The sequence below is a fragment of the Natator depressus genome, chromosome 13, assembly GCF_965152275.1.
Source record: "Natator depressus isolate rNatDep1 chromosome 13, rNatDep2.hap1, whole genome shotgun sequence".
NCBI lineage: Eukaryota > Metazoa > Chordata > Testudines > Cheloniidae > Natator > Natator depressus.
The window spans coordinates 35,805,353-35,826,068 of NC_134246.1; the positions used below are offsets into that span (position 1 = coordinate 35,805,353).

Consider the following 20,716-nt stretch of genomic DNA (forward strand, 5'->3'; position numbering starts at 1 on the left):
GCAACCTAGTGACAGAGGATGTGGAAAAAGCTAATGTACTCAATGCTTTTTTTGCCTCTGTCTTCACGAACAAGGTCAGCTCCCAGACTACTGCACTGGGCAGCACAGCATGGGGAGGAGGTGGCCAGCCCTCTGTGAAGGAAGAAGTGGTTCGGGACTATTTAGAAAAACTGGACGTGCACTAGTCCATGGGGCCGGATGCGTTGCTTCCGAGAGTGCTAAAGGAATTGGCGGATGTGATTGCAGAGCCATTGGCCATTATCTTTGAAAACTCATGGCTATCGGGGGAAGTCCCGGAAGACTGGAAAAAGGCTAATGAAGTGCCAATATTTAAAAAAGGGAAGAAGGAGGATCCTGGGAACTACAGGCCAGTCAGCCTCAACTCAGTCCCTGGAAAAATCATGGAGCATGTCCTCAAGGAATCAATTCTGAAGCACTTAGAGGAGAGGAAAGAGATCAGGAACAGTCAGCATGGATTCACCAAGGGTAAGTCATGCCTGACTAATCTAATTGCCTTCTATGATGAGATAACTGGCTCTGTGGATGAGGGGAAAGCAGTGGACGTGTTATTCCTCGACTTTAGCAAAGCTTTTGACACGGTCTCCCACGGTATTCTTGTCAGCAAGTTAAAGAAGTATGGGCTGGATGAATGGACTATAAGGTGGATAGAAAGTTGGCTAGATCGTCGGGCTCAATGGGTAGTGATCAATGGCTCCATGTCTAGTTGGCAGCTGGTATCAAGTGGAGTGCCCCAAGGGTCGGTCCTGGGGCCGGTTTTGTTCAATATCTTCATTAATGATCTGGAGGATGGTGTGGATTGCACCCTCAGCAAGTTTGCAGATGACACTAAACTGGGAGGAGAGGTAGATACGCTGGAGGGTAGGGATAGGATACAGAGCGCCCTAGACAAATTGGAGGATTGGGCCAAAAGAAATCTGATGAGTCCTGCACTTAGGACAGAAGAATCCAATGCACCGCTACAGACTAGGGACCGAATGGCTAGGCAGCAGTTCTGCAGAAAAAGACCTAGGTGTTACAGTGGACGAGAAGCTGGATATGAGTCAACAGTGTGCCCTTGTTGCCAAGAAGGCCAATGGTATTTTGGGGTGTATAAGTAGGGGCATTGCCAGCAGATCGAGGGACATGATCGTTCCCCTCTATTCGACATTGGTGGGGCCTCATCTGGAGTACTGTGTCCAGTTTTGGGCCCCACACTACAAGAAGGATGTGGAGAAATTGGAGAGAGTCCAGTGAAGGGCAACAAAAATGATTAGGGGTCTGGAACACATGACTTATGAGGAGAGGCTGAGGGAACTGGGATTGTTTAGTCTACGGAAGAGAAGAATGAGGGGGGATTTGATAGCTGCTTTTAACTACCTGAAAGGTGGTTCCAGAGAGGCTGGATCTAGACTATTCTCAGTGATAGCAGATGACAGGACAAGGAATAATGGTCTCAAGTTGCAGTGGGGGAGATTTAGGTTGGATATTAGGAAAAACTCTTTCACTAGGAGGGTGGTGAAACACTGGAATGCGTTACCTAGGGAGGTGGTGGAATCTCCTTCCTTAGAAGTTTTTAAGGTCAGGCTTGACATAGCCCTAGCTGGGATGATTTAGTTGGGATTGGTCCTGCTCTGGGCAGGGGGTTGGACTAGATGACCTCCAGAGGTCCCTTGCAACTCTGATATTCTATGATTCTATGATTCCTAAATCTTCCTAATCTTCTCAATCTCTTTTGTTTTGTTCTTAAAGCCAAAATGTATTCTCTCTCCTTAACCCATGTCTGACTGCTTTATTGACACTCTTAGTGAATTCCTGTTGGTGATGTACCTTCTTCAAAACAAACAAACTTTCCAAAATCATAGATTTTCAACAGAATTCAGTAGCAAAACAGGAAAAGGAAACACAAGACTGAATTGGGGAACAGGGCCGGGAGAAAGAAAAACTGAAAAAAACAAAGAAAAAAATAACATTATTTTGAATAATAAGGGCTTGTCTGCATAAGAAAGTTTTACCAGTTACACTGGGATAATTATACTCGTATAGTTAAACCAATATACTTATACTGGTACCACTCCCTGTGTGGATACTCTTATTCAGGCCAGTCAGCCTCACCTCAGTCCCTGGAAAAATCATGGAGAAGGTCCTCAAGGAATCGATTCTGAAGCACTTAGAGGAGAGGAAAGTGATCAGGAACAGTCAGCATGGATTCACCAAGGGTAAGTCATGCCAGACTAATCTAATTGCCTTCTATGATGAGATAACTGGCTCTGTGGATGAGGGGAAAGTGGTGGACGTGCTGTTCCTTGACTTTAGCAAAGCTTTTGACATGGTCTCCCACAGTACTCTTGCCAGCAAGTTAAAGAAGTATGGGCTGGATGAATGGACTATAAGGTGGATAGAAAGTTGGCTAGATCGTCGGGCTCAATGGGTAGTGATCAATGGCTCCATGTCTAGTTGGCAGCTGGTATCAAGTGGAGTGCCCCAAGGGTCGGTCCTGGGGCCAGTTTTGTTCAATATCTTCATAAATGATCTGGAGGATGGTGTGGATTGCACTCTCAGCAAGTCTGCAGATGACACTAAACTGGGAGGAGAGGTAGATACGCTGGAGGGTAGGGATAGGATACAGAAGGCCCTAGACAAATTAGAGGATTGGGCCAAAAGAAATCTGATGAGGTTCAACAAGGACAAGTGCAGAATTCTGCACTTAGGACGGAAGAATCCCATGCACTGCTACAGACTAGGGACCGAATGACTCGGTAGCAGTTCTGCAGAAAAGGACCTAGGGGTTACAGTGGATGAGAAGCTGGATATGAGTCAACAGTGTGCCCTTGTTGCCAAGAAGGCCAATGGCATTTTGGGCTATATAAGTAGGGGCATTGCCAGCAGATCGAGGGACGTGATCGTTCCCCTCTATTCGACATTGGTGAGGCCTCATCTGGAGTACTGTGTCCAGTTTTGGGCCCCACACTACAAGAAGGATGTGGAAAAATTGGAAAGAGTCCAGCGGAGGGCAACAAAAATGATTAGGGGACTGGAACACATGACTTATGAGGAGAGGCTGAGGGAACTGGGATTGTTTAGTCTGCGGAAGAGAAGAATGAGGGGGGATTTGATAGCTGCTTTCAACTACCTGAAAGGGGGTTCCAAAGAGGATGGATCTAGACTGTTCTCAGTGGTAGCAGATGACAGAAGAAGGAGTAATGGTCTCAAGTTGCAGTGGGGGAGGTTTAGGTTGGATATTAGGAAAAACTTTTTCACTAGGAGGGTGGTGAAACACTGGAATGCGTTACCTAGGGAGGTGGTGGAATCTCCTTCCTTAGATATTTTTAAGGTCAGGCTTGACAAAGCCCTGGCTGGGATGATTTAGTTGGGGATTGGTCCTGCTTTGAGCAGGGGGTTGGACTTGATGACCTCTTGAGGTCCCTTCCACCCCTGATATTCTATGATTCTATGATGCCTCATTCCCCCATAGAGACCAGTGCCGAAAGGAAATTCCCCTGGAGATCAGTATGCCAGTCAATGGCTTCAGCCCTGATGTTTACACTGATTTATCAGGGCATGTATAATTAACTCCCCAAATCCCTGCAATTTCAAAGGAATTGTTAACTATCAAGGGGGACCCTGAAGCAGAAAGACCTGGGGGGAGGCTGTTTTCTCTTATGAGCCCTACAAGAACCCAGAGCTGGAGGCATTTCACTTAATGCACAGAGTCAAGCTCCACTGGGAGCCTGGAGACATCCTGCAGAGTGAATGAGGGCATGTGAAGAGACTAAAAGGAGGAGTTAGATCCCACTCCCCAGACCCAGTCACCTTCAGCGGAGAGGCCACTCCTCACTGCCCAGAGTCCCCCCAGAGACCCACTCCTGCTCATACATCCCAGAATTATGTTTGCTTTTTTGCAATAGCGTTACACTGTTGACTCATATTTAGCTTGTGGTCCACTATGACCCCCAGATCCCTTTCCACAGTACTCCTTCCTAGGCAGTCATTTTCCATTTTGTATGTGTGCACCTGATTGTTCCTTCCTAAGTGGAGTACTTTACATTTCTCCTTATTGAATTTCATCCTATTTACTTCAGACCATTTCTCCATTTTGTCCATATCATTTTGAATTTTAATCCTATCCTCCAAAGCACTTGCAACCCCTCCCAGCTTGGTATCGTCCGCAAACTTTATAAGTGTACTCTCTAGGCCATTATCTAAATCATTGATGAAGGCTATTTAACAGAATCGGACCCAGGACCGATCCCTCTGGGACCCCACTTGATATGCTCTTCCATCTTGACTGTGAACCACTGATGATTCTGGGAACAGTATTCCAATCAGTTATGCACTCACCTTATAGTAGTTCTGTCTAAGTTGTATTTCCCTAGTTCGTTTATGAGAAAGTCATGCATGACTGTATCAAAAGCCTTACTAAAGTCAAGATGCACCACATCTACAACTTCCCACAATCCAGAAGGCTTGTTACCCTGTTAAAGAAAGCTATTAGGTTGGTTTGATAAAATTTTTTCTTGAGAAATCCATGTTGACTGTTACTCATCACCTTATTATCGTCTAAATGTTTTCTTGGTTATTCACCCCTTTATCTTTCTGAGTATTGAAGTTAAACAGACTGATCTGTAATTCCCTGGGTTGTCCTTATTTCCCTTTTTATAGATGGGCACTATATTTGCCCTTTTCCACTCCTTTGGAATCTCTCCCATGTTCAGTGACTTTTCAAAGGTAATCACTAATGGGTCAGATACCTGCTCAGTCAGCTCGAGTATTCTAAGATATATTTCATCAGGCCCTGGCAACTTGAAGACATCTAACTTATCTAAGTAATTTTTAATTTGTTTTTTTCAATGGCCTTGATGTTTACACTGTTTTGACAAAGAGCATGGTGTTAATTCTTCCATGAATTGAAAAGTGATCATTATCAACTGCCTCCAGGGAGATCTGGGCAGCAGTAAGAGCCAGCCAGAGGCTGCTTTCCCCTATAAACCCTGTAAAAGTGGAGCAGGGGTATGAATCAGCCAAGAGCAGCCCATCCTATCCCTGCAATGTAGTTATCTCTGCAGAGTGAATGAGATTGTCTAAGGTAGCAGAGTGATGATGGAAATCAGCTCCCATTCTCTACTCCCAGTCTCTATCAATGGAGAGATTGTTGCTTCGTGTTGAGGATTAAAAGTAAGTTGGATCATTTCTAGGCAAAGCCCTGGAAATTTTATGAAGGAAAACTTGACCTATTGGGAAGAAGAGCAACCTGATCTGCCCCGCAGGAATGCAATTTGCAGGGGCAGTCACCTTTCGGTATCACAGCCCATTCTCCCCTGAGCTGAAGCCTTGTAGAGGCTGGCTGGGAATATTGAGTTACAACAGCTCACTTTGGAGCAAGGACCTAGCACAGAATTCACCTGCAGTCCCACAGTAACACGCATTCACTGGGCTGTAGTTTGGCGGTGGATTGTGTTCCCATTTTATCTCTTTCCCCTTTCCTCACCTCAGCAAGGCCCTCTCTCTCTCTCTCTCTCTCTCTCTCTCTCTCTCTGACATTTCTCAGGCATCTTCCCTCACTTTCTCAGCTCTTTCTCAGGCCTGTCTCCAGACCGTCCCAAATGGAGGAGCTAAGATTTTTCATGCTCTCCTGAGCCCAGCCACGTAAGGTCTGGGTTGTCTCCTGTTCTCACCTCTGTGATTGCTGAGGGCTCTGAACACCATTCAGGTGGGCATCCAGGCACTCCTAGGACCAGCGCACTGTAATGATGAGTTGAAAACTTTAAAAATTAGGAAGCAGGGAAGCCACGCTTTGTCTCTTTCCCGTAATCAAGCAATTAGGGCACTCTCCTTAGAGGTGGGAATCCCTCTGTTCAAACCCTTTATATGTACTAAGTATAAAAGAACAGCACAGCATGTCGATACCTATGAGTGTTATTTGCTTCACAATGGCCATGTGCCCCCTGAGAGCGCTGAATGGTAAACCAGAAGGCTCATGCTCTGGTGTGGACTTATGGGAGAGGGTTATTCAAGCGCTGAGGGAATCTTGAAGGGTCAGTAGGGAGCTTAGCGGCTGGACAGGAGGTGCCACCATTCAGAAAGGCAAGTTACATGATCTGCACTCTGAGAGTTGGCCGAGGGACCCCCAAAGCTGGGATGGTGGCTGAACTCCAGTCAGGTCCAGGGGCTTGGATTCCCCTCAAAGCAGGCTGGTGGGCAGCTGGCAGAGGGTGCCTGACCATATCTGTGGCAGGTGGTCAGAACTACAGTTGTGAGGGCCATATAAAAATGAATAAATACACACAGTTACACTAGAGAAGTTACCAATGTACAAGAGAGATCAGCTTCTCTGCTACATGAAACAGGCCAACAATTAACTACATGAGGGGAAAAAAATTGCTGTGAAGGAACCCCATCAATGGATCTCTGGGAATTTTAAGCTTCGTGGGTCTGGACAAAGCCTTGGCACTGTCCCGGCCTGGGCGATCCTCCATCTAAGACTCCTGTGAAAAGATATGGCTATTTCCTGCCATGTCTTTGGGAGACCATATTGAATTAAGTTTAAGTATCTTTGGAGTCCATTGTATGAAATGAATAAATTATATATTCTTGTGGGCTGGGCTTGTTTCTAACCTCTTGGGGGGTGGAGGGGAGATGTGACAGATGTGAGCCCTGGTGGTTCAAAGGACTGTATTGAACAATGGGCTGTACAAGAATGGACTTTGGGGACTGTCAGGGTTCCTTCCCCACTCTGAACTCTGGGCTACAGATGTGGGGACCCGCATGCAAGACCCCCGAAACTTATTTTTACCAGATTAGGTTAAAAACTTTCCCAAGGCACAAATTCCGCCTTGTCCTGGAACAGTATGCTGCTACCACGAAGTGATTTAGACAAAGAATCAGGGAAAGGACTACTTGAAGTTCCTGTTCCCCCAAAATATTCCCCCAAGCCCTTACATCCCCTTTCCTGGGGAGGCTTGAGAATAATATCCTAACCAATTGGTTACAAAGTGAACACAGACCCAAAATCTAGGAATCCAAGCCTTTGTCATTTGGATGCCAGGACTGGGATTTCCAAGAAGCCTATGGGAGACTGGGACCTCTTTTCATTTCCTTCCTCTGCCACCAATTTCTTGTATGACCTTTGGCAAGTCACTGTCACTGGGATTTTCCAAGGGGCCCAAGAGGGCAGGCTTCCTGGAAAATGAGGCCTCATCCAAAGGTCACTGAAGTAGGGCTGGTTGAAAATGTTGCTACTTTACTGTTTGTTGAATGAAAATTGGGCTTTTGCCTGAATTAAATTTTGTTCATGAAAAGTGTTTGGTTTCCAAGGATTTAAAACCTGGTCCTATCTCCCTTCCTCCCACTACCCTCTGGGTATTTACACTTACAATAAACCTTTTTCCCTGTATCATCCTTTGTTTACCGGATTATTTTTAAGGCATTGAAATTCAGTGGGGTTTGGGCCCTTTAGACCTCTTTGAAAATCCCCGCTGACTCTCCACAATGGGGCCTCATCTTAGAGCCCATTGGAAGCTGGAGCTGGTGTACAAGATGGTGTTAGAGAGCTTATTCCTTCATTCTCCCACTTCCCTGGTCCTTCTCGCATGAACAGAGAGCAACAATACCCGAAGTCCGAAGGTGCAAACAATTTGATGTTTATTGGGGTGAACTTCCAGCAAGCTTAAATCCAAGTTCCTTTTTCCTTATTTTCGAATCCCAACTTACTTCCTGTTTGCCCCTAATTTATATAGTAATATTCTTAGCTATACCTTAACCAATCATTCTACTGAAATTTAACTAACCAATCCTAACATATTGTAACATGATTAGCTAACCAATTATATCCCACCACCTGGATTAGTTTACACCCAGCAAAATGAATTATACTGCAGACAGAAACAATCACAGAACCAGACAGAGACCATGCCAATAAACAATAGCAAAGTGGGAACTATAATGACAAAACAATACAGAAGTGAGGATTTCACAACTACATCTATAAAGACATAAGGGTTTCCCAGCTGTGTCTATTGATAAGTGAGTTCTTACCAGACAGAAAACTATCAACCTAAATTTCCTTTTACATCTTCTAGGCTCTTCCCTTTCTCTGGTGGTGATAGATTGGATCACCTTCCTAACAGCCCCATATTGACTAGTTTGGAATGTGAGGATGTGACCGGTCGCTTCCCATCTTATGGCTGCCTCTGCTGCTTAGCCAAAGGCATTGGCCTAAGAACAGGGCCTCAGACTGTCACAGTGAGAGAAGGCCCTTACACAGATTATTTCCTGTATACCTCTATTACTAGCTAAATGATAAAAATATACCTACATGCTTAGAGTATAGGCCTTTACAGACAGGCCTGAATATCTATATCCTAACAGATGGATACCCACTCCATAGTTTGTGTGTCTTGTAGATAGACCCTGGCACCTAGTTGCATTGTAAGATACTGCTTTTGACCTCTTTAGCACTATGTGACGTGGGATCAGCCTATCTGAGAGGCCACCTCTCCCCCCATGACCAACTGCAATAGCTGTGAACAACAGAAATTCTCATGCTAGATATCCCTGAGTGTAGCAGGGAGGAGGAGGCTGGAGGGGGCTCTCCGCAAAAGCGTGGAAACTATGGAATGTCCTCCACTCCTGGTCTGAAATAACCCCATGATATATCAACATCTAGGGTGCTCTCAAAGGCCACTTTGTTTAGCCAGCTGTTTAAGGAGCATTGAGATGAGAGGGCTGAGACATTGCTTGTTCTATTGGGATAACATTAGTATCTTATGCTGAGAGGTGATGTTTGGGAGGAGCATTTGAGGGAGGCTGAGATAAGAAAATTGGATTACAATAATTTGTATTGGGAAAGATGACTCTATCAGACTATCCATCCCCTTCTCCCACACTTTGGCATGCAAGTAGAGTCCATGATATGAATGCACCGCATTTCAGACATTGAAATGACTTTGGCACTGCAGTGGTGGGTGCTATGGAGTATGCTACCAGAGAGATAGACAGGAATTAGTTCCAAATTCAGAAAGCAGAAGTTTGCTGATACTGTTGCTGTCACGGTTCCTTCCCCACTCTGAACTCTAGGGTACAGATGTGGGGACCTGCATGAAAACCTCCTAAGCTTACTTTTACCAGCTGAGGTTAAAACTTCCCCAAGGTACAAACTATTTTACCCTTTGCCCTTGGACTGCCACTGCCACCACCAAACGTTTATTTGGGTTCTTTTATTAGGAAAGCGTTGTTTGGAAATCTTTCCCCCAGAATCCTCCCAACCCTTGCACCCCACTTCCTGGGGAAGGTTTGGTAAAAATCCTCACCAATTTGCATAGGTAAACACAGACCCAAACCCTTGGAGCTTAAGAACAATGAAAAAAGCATTCCATTCTTGAAAAGAAGAATTTTAATAGAAGTAACAATAAAAAAGAAGTAACAATAAAAAGAATCACCTCTGTAAAATCAGGATGGTAAATACCTTACAGGGTAATTAGATTCAAAACATAGAGAATCCCTCTAGGCAAAACCTTAAGTTACAAAAAGACACACAGACAGGAATATCCATTCTATTCAGCACAACTTAATTTCTCAGCCATTTAAAGAAATCATAATCTAACACATCTCTAGCTAGATTACTTACTAAATTCTAAGACTCCATTCCTGTTCTGTCCCCGGCAAAAGCATCACACAGACAGACCCTTTGTTTTTCCCTCCCCTCAGCTTTTGAAAGTATCTTATCTCCTCATTGGTCATTTTGGTCAGGTGTCAGCGAGGTTATCCTAGCTTCTTAACCCTTTACAGGTGAGAGGATTTTTCCTCTGGCCAGGAGGGATTTTAAAGGGGTTTACCCTTCCCTTTATATTTATGACAGTTGCAGAACAGGCAAGTTTGTTTGAGCTCCAGGAAGTTGTCAGAGGCAAGCAGGAGAAACAGAACTGTGATTTTAGCTCTAGCTCCTCCTAGGAGTCCTGCCAAGCCCACTTGTCACATGATTGTGTTAATCATAGAGTCGTAAATTCTAAGGCCTTAAGGGACAATTGTTATAATCTGGTCTGACTTCCTGTATAACACAGAATATATGCCTTGCCTGAAATAATTCCTCTTTGAACTAGAGCATACCTTTCAGGAAAACATCCAATCTTGATTTTAAAATGGCCAGGGATGAAGAGTCTGCCATGATTCCTTGTAAATTGTACCAATAGTTAACTACCCTCACTAGCAAAAAGGTAAAAAAAATTTCACTCCCCCAGCTATACCCTCTGGACATTTCAACCCATGTCCTCTAACACCACAAGTGGAAGGACAGACTGCTATTCTAGAGAACCAACAAAAAATGATTTAACAGGGCTGAGTGAAATTTCACCCTGGGTTTACAAGCCAGTTCTCTAATGCCTGAGCTATGGAAACTTTGCATAGCACCATAAGTTTTACATGATGTTTCAAGGGGCGAGGTACTAGATGCAAAACCAGGAGACCTGGGTTCTGTTGCTTGGCTTTTACCACCCACTATTTCTCTATTTCTGTTGTAAGTTTTGGGGGCAGGGACAATCTCTCCCTGTGTGTGTGTGTGTGTGTGTGCAGTGCCCCACACAGTGCCACCCCCAGTCTCTATTTCACAGATTCATAGAAGGCAAGGCCAGAAAGGAGCATTCTGATTATCTAGTTTGACCTCTTGTAGAACACAGGCCAGACAGCTGCCCTAAAATAATTCCTAGGTCATTTGTGGCCTTAAAGCATCACCACAGTCAACTATTAACAGCCCTTCTGCTTTTTGTCCTTTCTTCTGGTGCTGACCTGGATATTATGTAACAGTGTCAGATGACTCCCCCTTCTCTCCTGACTATCAGAAGCCTGCATCCCAAGAAAGGGGGGAAAATTCATAGGCAGGAGTTGTAGACCAAGCTGGATGAGCAAGCATCTCAGAGAGGTGATTGAGAAAAAGCAGAAAGCATACAAGGAATGGAAGATGGGAGGGATCAGGAAGGAAAGCTACCTTTTTGAGTTCAGAACATGTAGGGAAAAAGTGAGAAAGGCCAAAAGCTGGGTGGAGTTGGACCTTGCAAAGGGAATTAAAAACAATACTGAAAGGTTCTATAGCCATATAAATAAGAAGAAAACAAAGAAAGAAGAAGTGGACTGCTTTAAACTCTGAGGATGGAGTGGAGGTTAAAGATAATCTAGGCATGGCCCAATATCTAAACAAATACTTTGCCTCAGTCTTTAATGAGGCTAATGAGGAGTTTAGGGATAATGGCAGGATGACAAATGGGAATGAGGATATGGAGGTAGATATTACCACATCCAAGGTAGAAGCCAAACTCGAATAGCTTAATGGGACTAAATCAGGGGGCCCAAATAATCTTCATCCAAGAATATTAAAGGAACTGGCACATGAAATTGCAAGCCCATTAGCAAGAATTTTTAATGAATCTGTAAACTCAGGGGTTGTACCATATGACTGGAGAATTGCTAAAATAGTTCCTATTTTCAAGAAAGGAAAAAAAGGTGATCCGGGTAACTACAGGCCTGTTAGTTTGACACCTGTAGTATGCAAGGTCTTGGAAAAAAATTGAAGGAGAAAGTAGTTAAGGACATTGAGGTCAATGGAATTTGGGACAAAATACAACACGGTTTTACAAAAGGTAGATCATGCCAAACCAACCTGATCTCCTTCTTTGAGAAGGGAACAGATTTTTTAGACAAAGGAAACACAGTGGATCTAATTTACCTAGATTTCGGTAAGGCATTTGATATGGTTCCACATGGGGAATTATTAGTTAAATTGGAAAATATGGGGATCAATATGAAAATTGAAATGTGGATAAGGAACTGGTTAAAGGGGAGACTACAATGGGTCATACTGAAAGGTGAACTGTCAGGTTGGAGGGAGGTTACTAGTGGAGTTCCTCCGGGATCGGTTTTGGGATCAATCTTATTTAATCTTTTTATTACTGACCTCGGCACAAAAAGTGGGTGTGCTAATAAAGTTTGCAGATGACACAAAGCTGGGAGGTATTGCCAATACATAGAAGGACCGGGATATCATACAGGAAGATCTGGATGACCTTGTAAACTGGAGTAATAGTAATAGGTTGAAATTTAATAGTGAGAAGTGCAAGGTCATGCATTTAGGGATTAATAACAAGAATTTTTGTTATAAGATGGGGACTAATCCGTTGGAAGTAACAGAGGAGGAGAAGGACCTTGGGGTATTGGTTGATCACAGGATGACTATGAACTGCCAATGTGATATGGCCGTGAAAAAAGCTAATGCGGTCTTGGGATGCATTAGGCGAGGTATTTCCAGTAGAAATAAGGAGGTGTTAGTACCATTATACAAGGTACTGGTGAGACCTCATCTGGAATACTGTGTGCAGTTCTGGTCTCCCATGTTTAAGAAGGATGAATTCAAACTGGAACAGGTACAGAGAAAGGCAAACTAGGATGATCCGAGGAATGGAAAACCTGTCTTATGAAAGGAGACTCAAAGAGCCTGGCTTGTTTAGCCTAACCAAAAGAAGGCTGAGGGGAGATATGATTGCGCTCTATAAATATATCAGAGGGATAAATACCAGGGAGGGAGAGGAATTATTTAAGCTCAGTATCAATGTGGACACAAGAACAAATGGATATAAACTGGCCATCAGGAAGTTTAGACTTGAAATTAGATGAAGGTTTCTAACCATCAGAGGAGTGAAGTTCTGGAACATCCTTCCAAGGGGAGCTGTGGGGGCAAAAGACATATCTGGCTTCAAGACTAAGCTTGATACATTTATGGAGGGGATGGTATGATGGGATAGCCTAATTTTTGGCAATTAATTGATCTTTGACTATTAGCGGTAAATATACCCATTGGCCTGTGATGGGATGTTAGATGGGGTGGTATCTGAATTACTACAGAGAATTTTTTCCTTGGTGTCTGGCTGGTGAGTCTTGCCCACACGCTCAGGGTTTAGCTGATTGCCATATTCGGGGTCGGGAAGGAATTTTCATCCTGGGCAGATTGGCAGAGGCCCTGGGGTTTTTTTTCCTTCCTCTGCAGCGTGGGGTACAGATCACTTGCTGGAGGATTCTCTGCATCTTGAAGTCTTTAAACCATGATTTGAGGACTTCAATAGCTCAGACATAAGTTAGGGGTTTATTACAGGAGTGGGTGGGTGAGATTCTGTGGCCTGCATTGTGCAGGAGGTCAGACTAGACAATCATAATGGTCCCTTCTGACCTTAAAGTCTATGACTCTATGTCTCCCCCAACCAAATCTACACCCCAAAAAAGGAAATAAATCCAATCTAAAAAATTCAAAACCAGTATCCCTCCCCCAAAACAAAGAGCTGGTTTTGTTTTTAACCCAAAAAGGGAGAAGAGCCAGATACTCAATTAAATCTATGAGGGACTTAGCTATTCCTGTACATTTTATGTCAAAGTTGCCCAGATACTACGGTGAGGGGCTGTAATATAAATCCCTGTGATACACACTGAAATCTTTGCAAATCAAGAGACAAGGTTCTCAGTCGGTGTGGTCCCACAGCCAGAGTGCTACATTTTGACGGAGGAAGCCTGGGGGCTACTCCCAGCTATGCCAATTTCCTGTTTCATGACACTATGGGAAACACACCCCTTCGCTGGGCCTTTGTATAATGGGGCTAATGATACTGGCTACGCGGTGTAATGTGCTTTGAGATCTATGGATGGCAAATGGTCTCTTAGAGATAGACATTATAATTAAAGGCATGGCAACTTATTTCCCATTTTCTTGGTCTCTTGATGCATGCATATCACATGTGGGAAAAGGGAGATTTCTTCTGGGATTTGAATGCTGCTGGCATTGGCTTTGGAGCTACACTGTTCTAGCAAACACCACAGGGCTAATTCCCTTGTGAAGGAAACTCTAAGTGCTCATCAGCAGGAAGGCTCAGGGGAGATCCCAGCAGCAGGAAGGGCCAGCGGAGGCTGCTGTACCTGATAAACCCTGCAAGAATCCAGAGCAGGAGTCGTATAAGGGTTTGTGCGGTGCAAAGAATCATGCTGGGCGCAGGAGAGACCCAACCCAACAGCAACGTGTAAGAGTCTCTGGAGGAACTGAGAGGGCAAATCTGACAGCGAGACCAGACCCTGGCATCGTTGATGAAGAGGTCACTGCTTTATGCTGAGGATTAAAAGTGAGTGTTATCAGTCTCAGGGCAAACCCCCAATCTCTTCCTTGGATAGAGTCCTTAATCTGAAAGACACTCTTCTTGGGCAGTGTCCTCACTCCCTGGGAGCTTTGCCTGAGTGAGGACTTTAGCATTTCACCTTGATGTACTACTTGGGAAACTGATGAAACTTAAAAGAGATCTCTCTATCCACAGACACACCTACCTATCTATCTCTTTATCAAGCCCTTTACACAGCCATCTATATCTCTAGCCTTACACATCCATCTATCCCTCTATTGAACCTCTTAAACAATCCCCCTATATATCCCTGTCTCTAATCCCTTATAATCCCTCTATCTATCTACCCCTTACACATCTCTCTCTCTCTCTCTCTCTCTCTCTCTCTCTCTCTCTCCTTAAACATCTATCTACCCCATAAACACCCCTCTGTCTGTCTAGCCATCATCATCATCATCTGTCCACCCCATCATCTTACATATCCCTCTGTCTATCTGTCCTTCACTCTCCTGCTCTTTAGCCATCTCTCTCTCTCTCCCTAACATCTCATCTTGTTCTCAGGGAATTTTCCACCTCAGTTTCTCAGTGGCCTCTCCCGACTTTCTTGTGGGGCCAATTCCTATGCACTTCCTCAGACCAATCTTGGGAGATGACACAAGTCAGCCACTGAGTATCTTCAGCCTGGATTGCAGAGGCAGTTGAGGACATACAGCATTTCTTAGGATATACTGAGCACCACACAGGAATGGGGTGTTGTTACCTTAGATTTATCTATTCCCAGTTAGTAATACAACAATAAGGAATAAAACCAGCCTGAATTCTTTAAAGTTTGAGCCTCCAGGGTGGTGATGGATTATTGAGTTTACTGGAGCACTGGGAATGGCACAATGAGTGAAAAAATTTAAAGCTTTATTTAGAATAAACGGGTTAGCTAAAGCGAGCAGGTATTTCAGTGTAGCCACACACTGTATTTTACACGCACCCACTAAGATGAAATGACGCCATTCCGAGGTGATGCTTTCTTTCACCGTATCTTGATGGACAATGGGCATGTCTAATTTAAAATTAGCCTACTACTCTTCATGTAATCACTTATAATCATGCCCCTTGATTAACTAACTTTCAGTCTGCCTATTGCCATATCTGTATTTCTGCTACCATAATTAAATATTTCCTAGTTTCTCATTGGCTTTTTAATGTTAAACATTGCCTTAATTAACATCTGTGTAATAGCCATATGAAGAGCTACCAATATTGATAGCATTTTCAAAAATACCAGCATTAATTTAAAAGACTTGTAAAAGCCAATTAGGATCAAAACCTGCTTACACCATGACCAGGGGTTCCACCCTAAGATGTTTCTAACATACCTCTGAATTGTCTCCCTTCACTTTATTCATATTTTAGGAAGCCTTCCTTGGCTATTGTCATGCCTGTTTTTTTTAGGAAAGAGTTTTGGATCTGCTTACATTTCAGTGTATTTTTGTAGAACATAAACAAGCATAATTTCTATAGACCACCAAGGAAATTGGCATTGCATTGAATAGCAACTGGAAATCCTTACAGATTAAGAAGCATTGGGTCTCCTGTGATTACGGCACTCGCCTGTCAATGGGTGACTTGGGGCTTGTACACACTAGTGCTTACTTTGGTATAATTTATGTCGCTCAGGGATGTGAATAAGCTACCCCCCTGAGCATTGTAAGTTACACCAACCTAAGTGCATGGGCAGCACATAATGGGAGCTACGGGAGGCTAAGCCTCCCTAAACCTCCACTAATGCTCCCTGCCAGGGCTGAGCCACAGCAGGGTTCATAGCCTCCAGGTGGCTGGGGCTCAGGGAGGCTTGGGCGGGCCGGCGCTGGGGACGGCTGAGGTGGGCAGGTGGGCTGGGGCTCAGCACAGCTTGGGTGGGCCGGGACTTGGGGTGGCTTGGGCAGGTGTGCTGGAGCTCCTCTGGCTGTGGGTGGGGGGCGGGGGTTGGGGCTCCTCTGGCCCCTGTGAGTGAGAGTGGTGGGGGTGGGTCCTAGGTGGAAGGGGCAGGGCAGGGGGCTAGCCTCCTCAAAAGGGGGGGGTCATGGGCACCCATGCCTAAGCACCGATGTGGACAACGCTATGTCAGCAGGAGAAGCTCTTCTGCCGACATAGCTCCCACTGCCTGGGGAGGTGGTATAGAGCATCTGCACTCTAGCAACGCAACAGCGGTGCAACTGCATCGGTACAGCAGCGTTGCTGTAGCGATTTTAGTGTAGACTAGCCCTTGGTTTCTCTTCTCTGATCTACCACGGACTTCCTGTATAGCCTTGAGCACATCAGTCTGGGCCAGATTTTCAAAGGTATTTAGTCACCTAATGGGATTTTGAGAACATTTAGCTGCCTAAAACCCATTTAAATCCATTTAATTTAATGTAACTTATTAATTAATAATAAATATAAATAAATTAATGAATTTAAATCAAGTTTCCCAGAGGCTTTTGAAACTCCCACAACTCACATAAATATGTTTGAAATCTGGCCTCAGAAGCTTTTCTGGAAAATATGTTTTAACCATACACAATAAGTTGAGCTCAGTGCAGGGCTAACTGGGGACATTCTTTGCCATGTGTCCTAATGAACATCAGACATGATGATATAATGATCCCTTTTGGCCTTTAATCCTATGAGTGTACAGTGCTTACTTACATTTATTTTTATTACAAATATTTACACTGTAAAAAACAAAATAAATAGTATTTTTCAATTCACCTAATACAAGTACTGTAGTGCAATCTCTTTATCATGAAAGATCAACTTACAAATGTAGAATTATGTACAAAAAATAACTGTATTAAAAATAAAACAATATAAAACTTTAGAATCTACAAGCCCATTCAGTCCTACTTCTTGTTTAGTTAATTGCTCAGACAAACAAGTTTGTTTACATTTGCAGGAGATAATGCTGCTTGCTTCTTGATCATGTCATCTGAAACTGAGAACAAGTGTTCTCCTGGCACTGTTGTAGCCTGTATCACAAGATATTTACATGCCAGATGCGCTAAAGATTCATATGTCCCTTCATGCTTCAACCACCATTCGAGAGGACATTCATCCATTCTGCTGACAAGTTCTGCTCAATTATGATCCAAAGCAGTGCGGACCGACGCATGTTCATTTTCATCATCTGAGTCAGATGCCACCAGCAGAAGGTTGATTTTCTTTTTTGATGGTTTGGGTCTGTAGTTTCCACATTGGAATGTTGCTCTTTTAAGACTTCTGAAAGCATGTTCCACACCTTGTCCCTCTCAGATTTTGGAAGGCACTTCAGACTCTTAAACATTGGGTCTAGTGCTGTATCTATCCTTAGAAATCTCACACTGGTACCTGCTTTGCATTTTGTGAAATCTGCGAGAAAGTGTTCTTAAAATGAACATGTGCTGGGTCATCTTCTGAGACTGCCATAACATGAAATCTATGGTAGAATGCAGGTAAAATAGAACTGGAGACAAACAATTCTCCCCCAGGGAGTTCAGTCACAAATTTAATTAACACGTTATTTTTTTTAACAAGTGTCATCAGCATGGAAGTATGTCCTCTGGAATGGTGGCCAAAGCATTAAGGGGTATACAGATGTTTAGCATATCTGGCATGTAAATACCTTGCAACGCCAGCTACAAAAGTCTCATGCAAATGGCTGTTCTCACTTTCTGGTGACATTGTAAATAAGTGGGGAGTATTGTCTCCCATAAATGTAAACAAACTTGTTTGTCTTAGCAATTGGCTGAACAATAAGTAGGACTGAGTGGACTTGTAGGCTCTAAAGTTTTGCATCATTTTGTTTTTGAGTTCAGTTATGTAACAAAAAAATTCTACATTTGTAAGTTGCACATTTACAGTAAAGAGATTGCACTATGCTACTTGTGCGAGGTGAATTGAAAAATACTGTTTCTTTTGTTTATCATTTTATAGTGTAAATATTTGGAATAAAACTAATAATATAAAGTGAGCACTGTACACTTTGTATTTTGTGTTGTCATTGAAATCAATATATTTGAAAATGTAGAAAAACATCCAAAACTTTTAAAACATTTTAACTGGTATTCTATTGTTTAACATTGCGATTAAAACGGCGATTAATCATGATTAATTTTTTTTGAGTTAACTGTGATTAATTGACAGCCCTAGTAGAAAAGTGATAAATTAACAGTTTTGCAGCTATTTGGGTGTGCTGGAGGGGAATCTATATCCTAATACCCTATGCCAGTGGTTCTCAATCTTTCCAGACTACTGTAACACTTTCAAGAGTCTGATTTGTCTTGCATACCCCAAGTTTCACCTCACTAAAAACTACTTGCTTGCAAAATCAGACATAAAAATACAAAAGTGTCACAGCACACTATTTCTGAAAAATTGCTGACTTTCTCATTTTGTTTGTTTGAAATTGTAGTTTGCACTGACTTCACTAGTTTCTTATTTAGCCTGTTGTAAAGCTAGGCAAATATCTAGATCACTTGCTTTTTCTCAATCACCAGTTACATTACACAGATAATGGCGAAAGTGGAAACCTACACACACCTCATGGAGAAAGGAGAAGGGGGAAATAAAACGTCTGTCACAGAATTCATCCTGATGGGATTTGGGAATCTTCCTGGAATGCAAATTCTTTTCTTCCTGCTGTTTCTAGTAATCTATATAGTCACCATGGCTGCAAACACTCTCATTGTAGCGCTAGTTGTGTTTGATCAGCACCTTCACACCCCCATGTACTTCTTCCTGGGAAATTTGTCCTGCTTGGAGATCTGTTGCAACTCAACCATCCTTCCCAGGATGCTGGCCAGTTTCCTGACTGGGGACAGGACCCTTTCTGTTACAGGCTGCATTGTGCAGTTTTATTTGTTTGGTTTCCTAGTGACCACTGAGTGTTATCTGCTAGCTGCGATGTCTTATGATCGATACTTAGCGATATGTAAACCTCTGCACTATGTCACTCGTATGAATGGCAGGTTCTGTATCCAACTAGCAGCTGGATCGTGGCTAAGTTCATTCATAGTTCTTAACATATTAATGTGTTTGGTGTCACAATTAGCCTTCTGTGGCCCTAATGAAATTGATCATTTCTTTTGTGACCTCACCCCAGTGATCAATCTCTCCTGCAGCGACACCAGTCTGGTGACCCTGGCGACCCTCATATTGTCCTCCATAGACACTGTTCCCCCATTTATGTTGACCCTGACATCCTATGTTTATATCATCTGCACCATCCTGAGAATCCCTTCCACCTCTGGGAGGCAAAAGGCCTTTTCCACCTGCTCCTCCCACCTTATTGTGGTTACAATCTTCTATGGGACCTTAATGATTGTCTACATGTCACCAAACATTGGTGCACTCAGAGCCCCAAACAAAGTGTTTTCTGTCTTCTACACGATCTTGACACCCCTGATCAATCCTCTCATCTACAGCTTGAGAAACAAAGAGGTCAAGGAGTCCCTGAGGAAATTTCTGCAGAAGTATAGGATGTTCCCATGAATTCAGATAAATTGATTGAAATGGGATTATATCAAATCATTAGTCAGAAAGAAACCATCTACATGGTCCAAGTTCTTATCAGTTAAATCATCCTGAGTTTTAGGAAGAAGATACAGAGGATTTTTTTAGAGTTGTATTTATTTAGGTAAACAATAGCAGATCCTCAACCGGTGTCAATGTCTAGAGGGACATTCATTTCTACAGTGCGATGCCATTTAAACCAGACAATGATCTTCCTCTAAATATATTTTTAAAAATCTCATCCTGAGCTCAAACTAGCTTTGCCTAAATAAAAAATACAGTTCAAGTGCATGATGGGAGATTAAAGCATTCTTTTTTTATTCCCAGTATTGTTTCAGTCTCTACTTCTGGCTGCCCAGGGTTCTTGTTTTGCAAGGAGATACAGGAAGAGTGAGGAAAGTGTATAACCCTAGTGTGAATGGGAGAGATGTTCAAAGGTGGGGTTGGCAGCTCAGCATCCAATCTTTGTTGAAAGTCAGTGGGAGTTGAGCTCCTAAATTTGTTAAGATGTCTTGAAAACTCCAGCCTATATCTTCATAGATTTGTAGACATTAATCATCAGTTAAGTTTGAGGACTTTCAAAGAAGATATAAGAAACAAAGCCAACACCTACTGAAGTCAACAGAATGGTTCCCATTTGTCTCCACAGGTCTAAATCAGGCTATTCATCTTCAGTTCATCATCACCTTTCCAACTGCAAAATAAATATAGAGTAGAAATTTACCAGTTGGCTTGATCATATACTGTTGAGTATTATGTGATAATACATTTTATTTTCTGTTTTCCTCTTGAATTTTTTAAGTACTTGTTCATACATTTTCCGAACACTTCTTAGGTTGTTTGAGCTATAACTATGAGAACTTCCTAATCTATATTTATTATATTTCCCATTTATTATTTCACTCAGACAAATGTTTTGAATGTCTCCAATGAAACAAAGGTGGGATCTGTTTAATAGAGATGGTAGATAATTTTTTCCCCTATGAAAATGTTCTTTTTCTTTCAGGATTTGTTCAAAAGACTGAAAACCCTCAGTGTGAAAACTGTTGATTTTAAAT

The 20,716-nt window shown here is 43.0% G+C and overlaps 1 protein-coding gene across 1 annotated transcript; it reads left to right on the plus strand.

Moving 5' to 3' along the window:
• Positions 1–18,686: 18,686 nt before the first annotated feature.
• LOC141997079 (olfactory receptor 11A1-like) lies at positions 18,687–19,637 on the plus strand. The gene has a single exon (XM_074969397.1). It carries the CDS (start codon positions 18,690–18,692, stop codon positions 19,635–19,637), a length of 948 nt encoding a protein of 315 aa, XP_074825498.1. The 5' UTR covers positions 18,687–18,689.
• The last annotated feature ends 1,079 nt before the right edge of the window (positions 19,638–20,716 follow it).

Excerpts from the sequence above, each read along its gene's own strand:
- LOC141997079 (XM_074969397.1), top strand. The coding sequence starts at position 18,690 with ATGGAGAAAGGAGAAGGGGGAAATAAAACGTCTGTCACAGAATTCATC.